This window comes from Phyllostomus hastatus, unplaced genomic scaffold, assembly GCF_019186645.2.
Source record: "Phyllostomus hastatus isolate PE091 unplaced genomic scaffold, TTU_PhHast_1.1 phas_contig_58, whole genome shotgun sequence".
NCBI classification, from domain to species: domain Eukaryota; kingdom Metazoa; phylum Chordata; class Mammalia; order Chiroptera; family Phyllostomidae; genus Phyllostomus; species Phyllostomus hastatus.
Genome location: NW_025333916.1, coordinates 55,506,389 through 55,524,229, shown reverse-complemented (window position 1 = coordinate 55,524,229; position 17,841 = coordinate 55,506,389). Strand labels below are relative to the sequence as shown.

Here is a 17,841-nt window from a genome sequence, read left to right as displayed (position 1 = left end):
AAGACGGTGGAACCTGAGCTGAGTGAAGAAAGCAGCCAAGGGCAGGAGGGTGTTAAGTGGCAATGAAAAGGTAGAATAAACGGACAGTTGCTCCAGACTGAGGCAGTCAGTGGAGTTGGAATACAGACGAAGGTGCTGTTTGGACACAGGAAACTGCATTGAGATTACAAGGAAGGGCTGGAGTTGGGCAGTGAGTAGTTGAGATGGAGTGGAGGACAGAGTCAAAGGAGTGAAAGACCCGGGTTTCAAAAGGAGTGTCCCCTGTGTGGACACTGACCTCACCAGGAACTGCGCTGAGAGTAGGGCTGAAGATGTTCGGAGTGGGCCGGGGGCGCAGACTGTAAAAGCTAGGACCGCCCTCGCTGGTGTGGCTCAGTGGACTGAGTGCCCGCCTGCCGGCCAGCTCTTCATTGATTGAAGTGAAATATAGCCTTCTCAATTTTGTGAGCTTTCTTCTCTTTTTACCTTTTATTTTTCCCTAAAATCAGACTTAACAAAAAGTTGCCAAAATAATAACAAAGGATTTCCACATATCCTTCACCCAGACTCTCCCAATGTTAACATGTTACCATATTCATTTTCTTTCTCTCTGTGTATCTGTTTTCCCTCAATCTTTTCAAAGTTGAATCCAGACATGATGCCATTTGACCCCTAAATGTTTCAGGGTATATTTTCTAAAAATAAAGGCATGTTCTTACATAACCAAGTGTTGAATACAGTGGTCAAAAAGTTAACAACATCAAAACAATACTGTTACCTACAGACATTGCTCAGATTTTGCTGTCTCAACAATGTGTGTGAAAATCCCCAGGCCATACACTGTGTTCAGTCGTCATGTCTCTTAGTCCCCCTTGAGCTGGACCAATTGCCACGTCTGTGGTGTCTCATGACATTGATGTTTTTGGAGACTACAGGCCAGTTTGGTTTTTTTAGTGTCCCTGAATTTGAGTTTGACGTTTTCTCGTGATTAGGTGCAGGCTCTGTATTTTGGGGGGAGGGGATGCCCCAGCAGCGATGCTGTGTTCTCATCGTACGTCACAGCAGAGGGCATGTGAGCTGTTTGCCCCGAGACCCATGATCATTTGGTTGGGGTGGTGCCTGCCTGCTTCCTCCACTGGAAGACTGCTGTCTTTCCCTTTGTAATTGTGCATCTTAGAGGGAGACATCTTGAAACACTGTCAATACCCTGTTACTCCCGTATGGTTTTCTTAATCGTTTTTCTCTTTTATCTTCCAGAATGGTACTGGGAATGTCTCTTGCGACCGTGGTTTTATAGGATGCTTGCCGTGGTCTTGTCCATCTTCTCTGTGATTGTCGTGTGGTCCGAGTGCACGTTCTTCAGCACGACCCCTGTCTTGTCCCTCTTCGCAGTCTTCATCCAGCTGGCCGAGAAAACGTACAATTATATTTATATCGAGGTCAGTTTACTTTAAACCCGTTATCAGTAAATGTTAGTTCATAGTGCAGTCCTTAACAGCAGTAGCTTGTCCCGATGTATTTCTTCTAGCAGTAATGGAAGCAGTGAAGTTTCCCACGGTGTTGTCATTCAGACTTCCAAAAATGACCTTCATCAGTTTACCCAGACTGTAAAAACCAGGGACCACCCTGGCTGGTGTGGCTCAGTGGATTGAGTACCCACCTGCGAGCCACAAGGGCGCCGCCCGTTCAGTTCCCAGCCAGGGCTCATGCCTGCGCTGTGGGCCAGGTCCCCGGCTGGGGACGTGCGAGAGGCAACTGGCCGATGTGTGTCTCGCACATCGGTGTTTCTCCTCTTCTCTTTCTCCCTCCCTTCTCCTCTCTCTAACAATAAATAAAATCTTTTTTAAGAAACAAGGGCCGTATTTGAGGAGAAATGAAAAGATACAGAACAGTGCAAAATAGCTCTTGAGGCTGTGTGGATCCTCCTCACGCCAGTGAGGCGACCTGACTCTCAGTCTTCACCTGAAGAGCTGCCCGGGGAACGGGAGGACGGGCCCCCTTCGGGAGGGGGACTTGGAGCTTAGCGATAGGATGTGACATGGTTGAGTTGTAGATTTTTTTTTTCATAATTTTGTTTTCTTTAGTGGTTAAAAAATCCATTACTAATATATTTCAATTTTAGAATGTCCACACTTGTTAGCTGGCAATAAAGGCTAATGCTCTGACAGTCTGCAAAGTACTGAATGAAGCCCATTAGTCTCAATCTGGGCTTTTTTGTCTGTTTGTTTTTGTTTTTTTCAGATTGCTTGCTTCCTTTCCATCTTCTTCCTGAGTATCTGTGTGTATTCTACTGTGTTCAGGATCCGTGTGTTTAACTACTATTACTTGGCCTCACATCACCAGACTGACGCTTACAGCCTCCTTTTCAGTGGCATGTGAGTAGACCTCCGCCGCATGTGCCCTTACGGGTCTTTCTTTTGTTTCTTGCTGTTCTGGGGGCTTCCACTAACCCCCGTATTTCTCTGAACTAATTGATTAGGTTTAAATGTTAATGCCACTAACCCCTGTATTTCTCTGAACTAACTGATTAGGTTTGAATGTTAATTAGTTGTTTGTTGATTGCTAGCTAAACAACACGAAGTTGGAAGTTAAAATAGGAATGCGAGATTAGGATTGAAAAGAAAGGCATAGTGAACCTGGATTTACCAATCAGAGAGTCAGTAAATGGGTTAGTAAAAAAAAATGGAAACATTTGAGAGGGAAACAACCCTCCGTCTGCAGGCCGCGTGCGGCCCAGGGTGGCTGTGACTGCGGCCCAACACAAAATGGGAAACTTACCTACTTAAAACCTGTGTTTAGCTCATTAGTGTTCATTAGGTGTGTGTGCATTTAACGTGCGGCCCAGCACAACTCTCCTTCCTCCGGTGTGGCCTGGAGACGCCCGAGGGTTGGACGCCCTGGATTAGACCTAGAAAGTAGTCTGAGAGCCAGTGGACTCAGACTGGACTGTGGTGGGCTGAGAGAGCCCACAGGAGCAACGCTTACTGAGAGACCTCACAAATTTCAAGAGGGTACTTCAGCTTGGGCTGGGCTGAACAATCTATTATTCGTCCATATTGTTTTGTACTATGTATTATTTGTCCGTATTGTTCAATTAGTCACACTGGGGATGTTTGTAAGGGCTGGACTAGATATGCAGATACGCAGAGGAATCTGCATAGAGAGGAAGAATACAAAGCTTCTCTAAGCCTTTTTTTCACCCTTTTCCCCAAATAACTATAAATTCATAGGAACTGCCAGGTATCATACAGGGTCCTCCTCGGAACCTTCCCCCACCTGCCTCCCCCAGCCTCCCCCCCAGTGGGGACATTTTCTGTAGCTGTTCTACAGTATCAAAACCAGGAAATTGACATTGGTACTGTTTACTAGGCTACAGACCTTATTTAATTCTCATTTTTATCCTCTATTTGTGTGTGTGTGTATAGATTTCTGTAACCACGACTGTTCTATCACCACAAAAGCATTCTTCATGTTACCTCTCTCTTTTTTCCAATTACAGTTTACATTCAGTATTTTTCTGTATTAGTTTCCGATGTACAGCATCATGGCTAGACAGTTGTATAATTTACAGAGTGGTCCCGCCCCAATATTTCAAGTACCCACCTGGCTCCGCACATCATTATTACACCAGCACTGACTACGTTCCCTGTGATGTCCTTTGCATCTCTGTGACTGTCCTGTAACTATGACTTCGTGCTTCTTAGTCCTTTCACCTTTTTCGCCCACCCTCCATTTTCCTCTGCCCTAGTCTCGCCTCTGTGGTTCTGTGAGTTTCTCTTTTTATCAGGACACACCGAGCTCTGACAGTTCTTTACACCTGTAGTCATCAGAGTGACGTACTTGGGTACGACTGCAGGCCTGTCATGTAGCGAGTGCAGTTCGCCCCAAGGAAGCTGGTGCCCTGGCCATGCTGCTGGGGCGGGTCACACAGCCCGTAGGTTTGGGAGAGGCGCACACGCAGGCGCTCCACGGATTCTTGGGGTAGAGCAGTGGCAACACCACGAGAGCAGGCAGCCTGAGACTGGAGCTTTGTCTTGTAGGTGTTGATGTTTTTGCGGAAGATGTGATTAATAGGGTTTCCAGAGTGTCTCCCAAGTAAGTAGGGGAGAGTCACATTAACAATTCACAATATATATAATACAGACAGAGGGTAATAACAGTTACAATGATCTGAAATGTTCTTAATACAGTTCAGTATAATGTAAAGTAATTTTGCTGCTTTATTTTTCACCTGTTCTGTTCATACATGCTTATTGCAGGTTATTTTGCCGCTTGACTCCTCCCTTATGTCTTAATTTCCTGGGTCTGACACACATGGACTCCTCCATCTCTCACCAGAACACGCAGCCGACAGCCTACACGTCTGTACGTATGGTCGGGGAGCCGAGTTCTTTGTGTTCGCTGTCCGTATAGATGTTACTGTTCTGGGGTTTGGGATGCAGAAAAGTTCTGTGGCATGACTTGGACCTTTTTCAAATAACTAAAACTTCCTTTTAAAGGTTGTGTATATAATTGCTAATGACTGGATAAAAGTGATTCTGCTTTTTAAATTTTATTTATTTTTATTTTTATTTCTTAAGACTTTTTTATTGTTTTTCTACTACAGTTGTCCCAGTGCTCCCCCCTTGGCCCTCCTCCGCCCAGTCCACCCCCCGCTCCCTCGGTCCACCCCCACACTGCTGCCCACGCCCACGGGTCGTTCGTGCGTGCTCTATGTCGAGTCCCTTCCCCACTCTGTTACAAAAAATGGTTCCTGTAGCTCATCCAGCTGAGTAGTAGCAATAGACCTGACCTATAATAATGTAAACTTTTATATTTATAGTTTAATGTAGAGGATAATTTTCCATGATGTTTATAAAATATTAATTTTCTTTAGGAGAAAACCTTAATAAATAAGCAAATTAAGGTATAGTCAGCATATAACATTGCATTAGATTAAGTCATACAGCATAATGATTTGATATATACATGTATTGTGAAATGATTACCACAGTAAGTTTAGTCATTATTCATCACTTCAGTAACAACTTTTTTGTTCTTATGAGGAGAACTTAAATATCACTCAGTGCTTTATTTCTACTTTTTGAAAAGTCCAAACTTATTAATATAAGTGGTTTTGTGTGAATTTTCTAATGATAGAAAAAATTAAAAATATAGACTGTACTGATTTAATTTTTCTCTTGCTCCTCAGATTATGGGTTCCATGAAAGTTTTATCCTTTATTGCAGATGGATTCTATATATATTATCCTATGCTGGTAGTAATTCTCTGCATTGCTACTTATTTTAGGTAAGCAACCTAACATCATTTATGTTTCCACACACTCTTAGCCTGATCTGGATATCTTTTCTTCTTAAAGCTCTTTTAAATATTTATTGGTTGGGTTCTGGTTATTGTTCGTTTTATTGTGGCTTCAGGGATGCTGGGAATAGTTTAAAAGGATTGCTTGAGTGATAAGGTAAGGCTCTTTCTCCTAAGATGTTTTCGGGAAAAGAGAGGTCGAGTTACTTGTTACAAACATCTAGGCTACAAAGTGATGGGATGAATTACAGAATGCCAACTCGAAGTCCTGGCTGTCAGCACTGACAGCCAGTGTCGCTTACGAAACAGCCCACGCCCGGCTCCTGCCCAGCGACACAGATTAGTCTTCGGGCTGTCCCCACGGTCAGTGCCGAGCTTCTCCATGCTTCAGGTGGAGCCAGCACAGGAGGCCGGGCCATGCCCGGAAAGCTGGGCAGTGCACGGGCTGCAGTGTTGTGCAGGCCTGGGAGAAGTGGCGGGGCCCTAGGGGTAGGACTCGAAGGGAGCAAAGGACGGGGTGCTTGGGGTCCGGCACGCCTCCTCCCCACCTGCACGTGTCAGGGGCCCTCGTCCCGCCCCCTGCCCCCTGCCCCCCTTCACCGAGTGAACGCTGCTTGACTGCCAAAGGGGCCGCTTTCTAAGACACGTTTTGTTGATGTGAGTTTGCTCTCCTGACAAAAATGTAAGTTTTATCCAACAGCTTTTTATCTAAATCTTGTAATACCATTACATGGTTATTACAAATAATATATATGCGCTCACATTAGGCTGTGGAGTAAATACACAAGTATTGTTTGAAATAAATTCTCAGTTGAATTTTTTAAAGCACCTGTATTTTGCCTTCTCATAAGTAAAGGAGCTAAAGAATTATAGTTTAAAATAAAACTGTTAATGTGAACGGATCATAAATCTATTGTTTTGAGATTTTCTGTCAGGTAGAAAAGACTTAGCTTTATGCTGTGAGCATCATGAATTACAGGCAGAGAACGGTCATCTTTTTGGTGTTTGAAGCTAAGTTTTGATTATATGCTTATTCCCTTGAAAAGTCTATTAAACTGTGAATGGAACATTAAGAGCTTGTGATGTGTAAATTATGTCACGTTAGTAGTTACGTGGATTGGATTAGCATCTCTTCTTGCCTTAGTAGATCATTGCTGGACCAAAGAATGAGTGGGACAGTGCTCTGTCAACTCTAACACCTTAAATATAAAGAATGATTAGTCTCAAAGGAAAATTGTTAAACTTCAAAGTAACTCCTCAAAAGTGTTATTATAGATTTCATTACAATAAACCTTGAGTGTCAATTTGTCTTTAAGGAAAAAAAGGTTGTATTTCTCCATTTTCAAATTATCTCTCAAAGCAGATGTTCTGTTATAGGAATATATGAAGCAATGTCTTGCTGGCATTTCATTGGTAACTTGACTTCATTTATTTATTTAGTTGTGTAACTTGACTTTATAGGTCCACTTTTTTTTTTGAAATGCTGCCATAACTGGTGTAAATAATGCCCATACTCCTAGCGACACAGCCATACCCAGAGCTGATTTTCAGATTTAACTGTCTAGAGAGGGTAAGGCTGCTCACTGACACTTTACATGCAGCTAAGCCCTTTCCAGAGACAGTTACGTAGTGTAGGGCTTCTCACCCTAAACCAGGGGTGTGCACCTCACTCTCACCGGGGGCCACATCAGCCTCGAGGTTGCCTTCAAAGGGCCGAATGTAATTTCAACTCCTTAGCAGTTAAGGAGTAGTTCCATTTATACAGTCCTAAAATTATTCCGGCCCTTTGAAGGCAACCGCGAGGCTGGTGTGGCCCCCGGTGAAAGTGAGTTGGACACCGCTGCCCTAGGGGGTATAGTATTTCCACAGGATATGAAGGTGGCAAGGGAATACTTAAAATCACAGAACTAGCAGTATTAAAATTGCTGTGTGGATGTAAGACAAGACTAAATTGCTTTTGTATTATAGCTGTGGTTTAGCATCCTAGTATAATAATTTTCCAAAGGTGCGCTAATGGCCTGACTTAGTTTGTTTCCTTAAGAAATCTGCATGCGTTGCATACCCTTGTCCGTGCCGTCCTGCGCGTGCACTGAGCTTCCTAGAAGGGAAGTAGGCACTTCTTAGAGACAAATGTGACTCTGTTAACCTGCCGTGATAGCTAAAAATGAAACGTGGGCTTCTTTGAGGGTGACAGCTTGTCTGCATGTTTACAATGTGAAATAATGCTTTTTTTTTTTCTTTTGGAAATCTACTCTACTAGTTTGGGAACTCGTTGTTTGAATCTGCTTGGTTTCCAGCAGTTCATGGGAGACAATGATATGACCTCAGACTTAGTCGATGAAGGAAAAGAATTAATCAGGCGAGGTAAGACTTGTCTTTTAAAATAAATGAAGGGAAAGTGCAAAGACTCAAAATATAAAATTAATATTCATATAATTTGTAATATGTATCTTAAGAAATTAATATTTTAGTTAAAAACCTACATAAAGCCTTCATAGCAAAAATAATTTTTTTAAAGATTTTATTTATTTATTTTTAGAGAGGGAAGGGAGGGGATAGAGAGAGAGAGAGAGAAACATCAATGTGTAGTTGCTGGGGGTCATGGCCTGCAACCCAGGCATGTGCCCTGGCTGGGAATCGAACCTGTGACACTTTGGTTCGCAGCCCGCACTCAATCCACTGAGCTACGCCAGCCAGGGCAAGCCTTCATAGCAAAAATAATTTGAAAACATAAATGCTTATTTCATCTGTCTTTAAGAAATTCTGCAGCAGAAGTTCCTTAGCATGTCTGCAGCTAAATAATGCCCTTGTGTTGTGTCGGAGTCATCTTTATGTTTATTTTGAGGCAGATACGCCAGGTTCAGTACAACTGTAAAACTCATTAATTTAGAAAAGATTGGTTTAATACTGCACAGGAAATAAATTCAAGCCAAGGCTGGTTTTTACAATGTGGTGAATGATCGTTAACCACCTGTTAGAATACATGGCACTCTACTAGAATCTAATTTCCAAACTGTGAATGTATCAAATTCCCTGATGTTCAGGTGATGGTAGGACAGGGAACAAGAGAAACAAAACTTGAGTCTGGGGACATCGATTGTTAGCTGCTGTCCCTACTGGGGTCGGGGGCTTCTATACGATCATTAGTCAGACGTAAGCCAGTGTCGCGGCTCTAAAATAAGTTGGTGTAGCCTTCACAAGCTCTCATAGGACGGCGGTGTCTAGTTAATATACCAGTTCTGCTGCTCTCTGCATTAATCAGAGCTCATCTGGAGTATCTTATCCAGTCCTTGGTAAGGTTCTCAAGAATAAGAGTGACAAGTCAGAAGCTATTTAGAGGCCAGAGTTATGGGTCTGTACAGCACATCCTATGGGGGAAAAAACCACTGGCTAGACAGCCAGAAGAGAGTAGGGGAGAGACACTTACGTGGAAAGAAGCGTGAGCTTCATTTAGAAGATAGAACACGGAGAAAAGAGAAGCTACAGAGAAACAAGTTTCAGGTCACCCTGCAGGAGAACTGTTTGCAGGGACCCCTGCAGGGACTAGGCAGAGCCTCAGGGCCACCGCCAGCAAGAGTGCAGGAGGCGTTCACTGGGCAGTTAGGTGGGGTCCGAGGGCCTTCCAGCAACAACCCATCCCCTCTGACTCTGTAGTAATTTAGAGGACATAGGCCACGGCCTGGTACTTGACTGCAGTTGCTCTACATCTAACTAAACCTTGTTACACCAAATCTGAGACCCCTTTTTTGTCTCTAGAGAAGAGAAAAAGGCAAAGGCAAGAAGAAGGTGAAAATAGAAGAAGAGTAAGTACAGTACTCATTAAATTGCTGTAACCTAAAGATGAATGTGAAATATCCTAAGAATTTCACTGACGTAGAATAATTGGCTAAGACCAGAGAATGGTTGGGAAAGACATGATCTATTTGTAAGGACAGGTGACCTGACTAGTTTCGTACCTACATGCGAGGTGTCTCGTCAGACATGTTTCAGAAAGTCGCTGGTGATAGTGCCTGTCCAGCATCCAGCCGGTCTGGAGTGGGGCGGGTGCTCAGTAAGTAACTACCAAGCAAATGGCTCACTTCATCAGTCTTACTTATAGTGAAGTAATTTTGATTGCTTTAAAATTATACTTTTTTTAAAAATAGGTACTTGTGTTTCTTTTTTTTTTTTAAGATTTTATTTATTTTTAGAGAGGGAAAGGAGGGAGATAGAGAGAGAGAGAGAGAGAGAAAAACATCAATGTGTGGTTGCTGGGGGTCATGGCTTGCAACCCAGGCATGTGCCCTGACTGGGAATCGAACCTGTGACACTGGTTCGCAGCCCACGCTCAATCCACTGAGCTAGGCCAGTCAGGGCAAATTATACTTTTTTAATAATATGACATCACTGTTACTAGTTTTTTTCACTCTTCCGTTTGCTGAGGTAAAGTGACCTCCTCCTAGAGAGTGAAAAGGCAAGAAGTGAGAAAAACCGGTCACAGCCGCCACACACTTCCAGCCCCGAGGCGGATCGTACCAGGGAAGCGGAGGCCCGGGAGACGCGAGACTCGTCTTCCCGGGTTGTAGAGTCTGTCTCATAACAGGAGACGCGTCCTTCACTGCAGAGCCGTGGCCAGAGCCCGAGGGTGGACGTCCCTGGAGACGGAGCCCCCCTCTCTGTGAGAGCAGCCTCAGTTTACCGCAGTCGCAGGGGCGACCGTGTGTGCGAGCGCCCGCGTCACCCAGTAAGAGAGCCAGGACGCACCTGGTGTGGCTGCCCTGGATGCAGCCCTGCTCTGCGTGGGCAGTGGAACTAGGTGGCCTCTCGGCACGCCCCTTTCAGGGGCCAGCTCTCGGACGTAGTGCACAGGCTCCCGGGTGGTGCGGGTGTAGTGAGTCCACGACTGCACACACAGCCGTGCGAGTCGTCATCCGACCGTCTTCGCCGACAGCTTGCACTCTGCTCTCAGAAGCGGCTTTGGAGGTCTCTAAATTTGTAGTTACCTTGGGTAGAAGGGGATTTTGTCAACATCTCGTTAATTATGTGTTCTCATAACTTCTATGTCGTCAAGGTAAGTTTATTGTGGTTGTGATATTGTTTTGACATTTTAGATAAAATAACTGAATGACAAAATAATCATAGCTAGCAAGTATGTCTATGTTTGTGAAAGTTAAGTTTGCAAACTATTAAAATCATGTAAAGATAAAAAATTATTGATCTATGATTTTTCTATAATATCAGAATCTCTGATATTCTTTTTAAAAATATTTTATTTTTATTAATTTTAAGAGAGAGGGGAAGGAAGGGAGAAAGGGAAGGAGAGAAACATCAATGTATGAGAGAAACATCGATTGCCTCTGAAACATCCCCAGCTGGGGCCCCGGCCTGCAGGCATGTGCCCTGACTGGGAATTGAACTGGTGACCTTCAAGTTCGCAGGCTGGCGCTCAGTCCACTGAGCCACACCAGTCGGGGCGACCTATGATTTTTAAACACACTGTGTCAGTTACACTGATTATCTAATGAATTTCTGATGAAAAAGAATTAAATTACATTACTCTATACATATATAATCTGTGACACCTATGAATTATTTTCTTTCAGTGAGTTCTTTGGTTGTATACTCATCTGTGTTTCTTTCCTAGGAGTGGAAAGAACGTTATGGGCATAATAGAGAAGATTCCACTAGAAACAGAAATGTTCATGTTGATTCAAAAGAGTCGAATTTTTCAGATATCAGTACAAACCGATGTAAGTAGTTTATTGTCTGAGTGATTCTTCCTTATGCGTGCTTGCGTAGAGACTGAGGATTCGGATACCCATTCAGAAATGGGGTTCTGCAGTGAGCTTCCCTTTTTTGTTCCCCAGAACTTTTGGGGAAGTGTATCAGAGGAAGGGAAACTCAGATACACATTCTGGCAGCAGAAGGAGACATCAGGGATGTAGGTGAACAGTTGTAATCGTGCTACCCTAAATAATAGCACTTACCCCAGGCATGTTCTAGGCAGGTCCTGATTATTTGTTATTTACCTAGATGTTTTTCTTTACTTGCGTATTACTGGATTTAAGCCTAAATTCATTTTTATAACAGTTTACTGACTGACCTATATGTTGGGGACTTTCCCAAGTATACAGGGATATAGAGAACATAAACTTCCATCCTCGAGGGGCTCATGATCAGTGAGGAGCTGATACCAGGCAGGAGACAATTGCCATCAGTTTGAGAAACATCACCATGTCCTTAACCCTGTCCCCTGCCCCGGAAGGGCTGCAGGAGGCCTGTGTGTGTGCAGAAGCGGCACTGAGTGGGGGTCGAGGCCGCCTGTCTTTGGAGGAGACACAGCGATGCACACCTGGTGCTGAGGGAGCTCTGTGCAGGGCTGGACCCAGTTCTTTACTGGGAAGGGATTTTTGTGATAAAGGATGTAATTCTCCCGGTGAAGGTGTTTCCAGCAGAAGTAGTAGTGAGTGACAGGAGAGAACTTTTGGGGAAATGCAAGTTTTTCTCTGATTAGAGCCTGAAGCAGGAGTGTCTAGCCCATGGCCTGTGGGCCACATGCGGCCCAGGATGGCTGTGAATTCGGTCCAATACAAAATTGTAAACTTACTTAAAAACTTTTTTTTGCTTATCAGTATTTGTTAGTGTTTATGTATTTAATGTGTGGCCCAAGACACCTCTTCTTCTTCCAGTGCAGCCCAGAGACACCAAAAGGTGGGACCCCCTGGGAGGAGCCCGGAAAGAGGGAGGCTACAGAAATAGTTTGGACGCAGATGTTACTGTGCTCAGAAGTCTGTAATTTATCCCAAACATAAGACTTCAACCCGGAAGGAAGCACACTCAGAATTTTGATCCAGAAAGATTTGGACAGAGTGTAACTCATGATTTTTAGGGAAGCGAGAACTGGAAACCAGTTTGCCGTCTGCCTTGGTGATGCTGCCGAGGGCTGACGAGGGCCTGGCGTGGCAGTGACCCTGCAGATGAAGAGGAAAGGGTGCTCGTGAATGCCACTGAGGGCAGGAGAAAGGGGGAGCTGAAGTTCAGATGAAGCTAGGGAACAGAGGGGGGACTTTACAGAAGGATCTGGAAGCTTGCTTACCATGCAATAGGAGTTCGCAGAGTGGAAGGGTCTGAGAGTACGGGAGAACGGACGGGTAAGAGGAGACACGAAGCCTCCGGGTGGAGGGCTAGAGGGCACGTGGCACGCGCCAGTGCTTGCTGAGGGAGCCAGAGATGGGATGCAGGGCAGAGTCCAAGGCATGATGGAATGGGTTTGCCCTAAGTTTTCTGAAAGCACTCCGTCATACTAATCATTTTAATCTGATTGTAAGGAACCAGGTAGTTATCTTTCCTTAATATTGTCACAATCAAAATTCAGATCCTTTAAACCTTGACTTTCCTTTCGGTTCATAGACTGTGACCCATAAAGACAATAGAAAAGTAAGCATTTTTCTTCCTTTTTTTGCAACAGCAGCATCCAAATATACCCGGGCTAATAATAGGACTGAAAGGGACCGAATAGAACTCCTACAAGATGCAGAACCTTTGGATTTTAACGCAGAAGCATTTACCGATGACCCTCTTGAACCTGAATCAGGAAGGTAAGTCCCAGCGCTGTCACAGTGTCCCCAGCATTCCTCTGACGTTTGAATAATGCTGCCTTGACAAGATAAATAAATATACGGAAAAGGTCTATCTTCACTACTCATAAAAAGTGTATTAAGCAGCCTTTGATACCTTTTTATACCTTCTAATATGTTTCTGTGTTTTAAATTATAGCATCCGGGGTGGTCATTGAAAACTACTAGTGGCATTAGAAATAAGCAAGCACTGGCTGTGATAGTAAGAGTCTTCAATTCACAATGCCTGTTTCTGATGATCTCATTTATAGAATTTATCATGTTTAGCAATAGCTGCCTAGCTATGACCGGGTGCCAGACACGATTCTGAGCGCTTTTACAACGACACTGTATTTTATGGTTGCGACTCCTGTTGTATTGGAATCCAGAGAGGCTCCATCCCTTACACAGCTTGTAAACGGCCCAGTCGGGTATCCAGACCCCAGGACTCTGGCTAGAGTCTGTGCTTGTAGCCGCGATGCTGTGTGGAAATTATTAAACAAAAGCAAATGTGATGCACATGAAGATATTTGCTATACTGTTGCCTATAAATAGCAAAAAAATATTCTATTTATATTCAGCAGTCAAGAGTGGTGGTTCAGTCTCATGAGTTCCGTTCTGTGCTTTATGCCTCCCCGCCCCTTTTCTGTCCCAGCTCTCACCCGGTCATACATGCACTCCAGGCTCTAAACAGGTAGTGGTTGGCTGGCTTATGACCATGTGAATCCCTTTGGGGTAATAGCATTGGAGAAGAGACTTCTACTTGCAGCTGCTGGGGAGATGTCACAGTGCTGACAAATTATGTAGCCACTTCCTTTTAATGCGTTCCTGTTTTTCTCTTTTCCTTTATTATTTTTGACGCCTCAGATCATTTCTTTATCCATTTTCAGGTATCAGCCTGGTGGACGATACCTCTCGATGTCTCGCAGCAGAATATTTGATGATGTCTAAAACCTGGAAGAATCCGTGGAATAATTAACCAAAACCAAAATCAACACGTCAGTTCAGTCTTTATGAACATCTATATACCCTAGAATTTACACTGCATTCTCAGTGAAATGTCAGGATAAGAAAGACACTGAAAATTAATAGCAGCTTAGTAATAACAGTTCATTCTGCATTGATAGAGTAGCATCTTTTCTGATAGAATTTATTACATGCCGTTTCTGAAGGGTCTGCCTTAGAAGCAGGGGTGCAGTCGGAGGGGTTGAATTCGTGGTAAAGATCGCTGTATGTTGAGAGCAAGTAGCTCCGTTCGTTTCAGATTTCCTTTCCCAGGAGAGTTGATTCAAAGCTCCAAGGAAGCCCTAAGTCAAACTTAATAACATTATACAGCTCTTTTGATTTACTTTTTTGCTGTTTTTAAAGAATATGTTCATCCTCTGTTTCCCACAGAATTGGAGACCTCGAATAATAACCATATTTACAAAACCCATGTCTTAAAACAAAGCTCACTTACAAACATAACTGAATGTAAAAAGCTCTTTTTCAGCTCTGTATGTCTATTATTAGTGAGGTTTTTGCACGTACAATTAGGATTATACTTCAGCCGGTGGTGGTAGTATCTTTAGCATGTGTGCTCTGATCGGGTGACGATTAGCTCTTTCATTTTTTGGTAGTAACTGGAAACTGTTGTATGCCTTTGGTATTGCTTTGTAAAGATTTTCATTTCATCGTTATCATTAGCATGTTGATTTGTTTTGACTATTCCATCTAGGGAGAATCCTACACATTAATTGTAAATAGTAGGATTTTTTTTAATAACCAAAGATTCTCCCAGAATTCTCTAGTTTTTAAGGTACCTGTTTAGGCTTTTTGAAAAAGAATATCTGGTTATTCAAAGGTAAAAAGTGAATCCATTTTCCATTAATACTAACACTTTAACTGTGGTTGGTAGAAAACAGAAAACTATCGGCAGACCTTGGAGATATTGTGGATTCGGTCCCAAACCGCAGCAGTAGATCGGTCCCAAACCACAGCAGTAAAGTGAGTCTTAAGTAAAGTGAGCCGTCACCTCTTTGCAGGTGGAGGGCATTGCCTTCGATGTATAAAAACAGTAGCATCTGTGGGACAGATAAGGCGAAGCACAGTAAAGTGCGCTGTGCCTGTGTACTGGAGCGGAAGTGTGTCACAACTTGCTGGTTAAACGTGCTTATTAGATTGAGTTTTTTAACCTCTGTGTTTCAGTCAGAGTTGTTAGGAATTATATTTTAAATTATCACATTACACAGTGAATACAGTGAGGCAAAACATGGTTGCAGAGTTTTTTATGTCCCTGAAATGTTTTCACGTCTCAGAAGGCCCGCGCTGTGGACCCGCCCCCTGATGGCTGTGCTCGAGCTTGCCCGCGACAGCCGCGGCTAGGAGCCCGCCGCCCTGTGTAATCTTCCCAGTGCTCGCGCTCGCTCCCCCGTGTTCCCGTCTGAGACGAATTACATAGTCACTCTAACAGTGTGATTGTATGTTTCTTAAAAACAGTCTTTCCCTGAGTCATACTTTTTCAGTTTTCATCTTTAGTGTTATCATGTAAGTGTTTAAAGACACAGATCTATGCAGACAGATGCTGAAAGGAATGGTGTATCTTAGTTAACCTAATTTTCTTCCATTTTTTTTTTAGATTAGCTCCCTTTTAAAATAATTATCAATGGATAGGTTTTACTGTCAATCAAAGGTCACCTAAAGTGTCCACTTGAGGACACACACACACACACAGCCTTATGTTGTGAAGTGTGGGTAGAGGGCAGCCGGCCAGGAACGGAGGTAATTCAGTGCTGTCTGTAATTTCTTGGTGGACGTCTGAATACCTTGGGCAAGTCACGTAACCGTTCAGTGCCTCAAACTCTTCATTTGCAAAATGAAGGTGGAACTCGCTATTTACCTCCTGATCTACCTCGCAAGCTCTTGTGAGGGCGTTGGGCTGAGGTTTGTGTGGCGGAGCGGAAAAAGAACCCAGACCCAGTCGCTAGCTGTCCTGTTCTGCCTAGTGGTGCTCGAAGGCGTGGAACGGGGAGATGAGCACCCCACGGAGGGGTCCAGAGTCTTGTTGTTAGAGAGAATCGTACATGTCTCCAAAGCGACAACTCTGTGGGAAAATTCACCCAAAGTCCTGTGAAAGTAGTATTAATTTATTATTTAGTCTTCGGAATATTTCCCTTATGTAAAATGTTTCTCATCAGGTTTTCTCATAAAACTCAGATGCTATTGCAGAAGCTGAAGTAGAAAAAGAGAAGAAATCATTCAATTACTTTTATAACTTACAGTGCCCTAAGATAACTTGATAGGAAAGTATCAGGAAATGTACTATTTTCTGTTAGTATTTACTTTTTATGATTATAACAACTGAAGTATTATACTTCATGAACAGTAGATCCCTTTACGACTTCTGAGTTACTTCCCAAATGATTTTGGTTAAATGATCCAGAGTAGTCAACTTTTTAAGCAGAATTTATCTTACCGGATCTTATATATGGTCATTTTGGAAAATTACCTGGCTAGATATATTTGAGTTCAGAAGGTAGTGATTTAATCACTGAAGACCAAGAGTTTATTGCTAGGGAACTAAGTTGATATTTATTAAGCCACCTGTGTGAAAAACATAAGTACAAAAGATTTCTTTCCTGAAAAGCTTATTAAAATGTAATAACATCTACTGCAGAACATCACTAAATTAACACACTGTACATGCAAAGTACATTCCTTGAAGTGTTACTTTTGGCAATTACCTTTTGATGTCTTTCTTATATAATAATAGTTATCTGATTAAATTTTGTATATTATTTTTCTATAATTGTTAGGTAAGGATATTCAGTGAGCCAATAATTCAAAATAGTCATTGCTGAAAGTAATAATTCATAATCTAATTTCATGAATCACCTGTAAGTTGCAAATTGTTTTTGTTACTCCATCAATAATCCTTTATAGCCCTGGCTGGTGTAGCTCAGTGGATTGAGTGACAGCCTGCAAACCAAAGGGTTGCTTGTTCGATTCCTAGTCAGGGCACACGCCTAGGTTGTGGACCAGGTCCCCAGTAGGGGGCACATGAGAGGCAACCGAACATTGATGCTTCTTTCCCTCTCTCCTTCCCTTCCCTTCTCTAAAACTAAATAAATAAAATCTTTTAAAAAATGTATTATTATCAATAGAGCAGTTTTGTAAAAATCATTATTAAAATAAGAAATAAGGTATAAGCCGAATTATTAGAATTGAGTCTCTTACCAAATAAATACAAGGGCTTTGGAATAATGTCATCACACAGGAGGCCCTCGTTTCACAAGAGCTAAATCGAAACATCCAATGGCTCTTTATTTATAAAAAACAGATCAGAGAACTTGACAATCCAAACCTTCAAGAACAAATGCTGCCAGTTGGTTTGTTTCTGGGCTCTACCATTTGATTAGATGATCAGTTCTTAAATTTATGCCGTTTATGTACCCAAATAAAATTAAATGTGGATGGGAAAGGCAATGTGTGTTTTCTTAAGTATATTTTAGCATATGAATGGAGGAATTCATTTATGTACAATAGAAAACCTCACTTTTTTTATAATTTTAATAGGTTTAGGGAATGTTCTTGATGGTATGTTGGTTACCATTTTAAAGGAAAAAATATCCTCTCTGTGATTATAATACACACTGTTCAGTTGTGTTTTGTATTTGTGATTTGAATGGACCATGCCTGAAAATCACAAGGATAAATATATTGACACTAAGAAGCAAACCTTGTTCTTTTTTTAATAAGTTTTTTATATATTTTTAAAGATTTTATTTATTTATTTTTAGAGAGGGAAGGGAGGGAGAGAGAGAGAGGGAGAGAAACATCAATGTGCGGTTGCTGGGGTTCATGGCCTGCAACCCAGGCATGTGCCCTGACTGGGAATTGAACCTGTGACACTTTGGTTCGCAGCCCGCGCTCAATCCACTGAGCTACGCCAGCCAGGGCCACAAACCTTGTTCTTGAAAAATCTTAA

At 42.7% G+C, this 17,841-nt stretch overlaps 1 protein-coding gene across 2 annotated transcripts in view; it reads left to right on the top strand.

Moving 5' to 3' along the window:
* LMBRD2 (LMBR1 domain containing 2) overlaps positions 1–16,909 on the top strand; it is a 41,487-nt gene extending 24,578 nt beyond the window's left edge. The window contains exons 10-18 of one of the 2 annotated variants that reach the window (XM_045847749.1): positions 1,237–1,418; positions 2,221–2,354; positions 4,239–4,344; positions 5,171–5,268; positions 7,541–7,644; positions 9,037–9,083; positions 10,904–11,009; positions 12,731–12,857; positions 13,766–16,909. In XM_045847749.1, coding sequence (XP_045703705.1) covers positions 1,237–1,418; positions 2,221–2,354; positions 4,239–4,344; positions 5,171–5,268; positions 7,541–7,644; positions 9,037–9,083; positions 10,904–11,009; positions 12,731–12,857; positions 13,766–13,826 — 965 coding nt within the window. In that variant the 3' untranslated portion in view covers positions 13,827–16,909. Of the gene's footprint in view, positions 1–1,236; positions 1,419–2,220; positions 2,355–4,238; positions 4,345–5,170; positions 5,269–7,540; positions 7,645–9,036; positions 9,084–10,903; positions 11,010–12,727; positions 12,858–13,765 lie in introns of both variants that reach the window. The other variant, XM_045847748.1, reaches the window with a different exon arrangement.
* Positions 16,910–17,841: the final 932 nt, after the last annotated feature.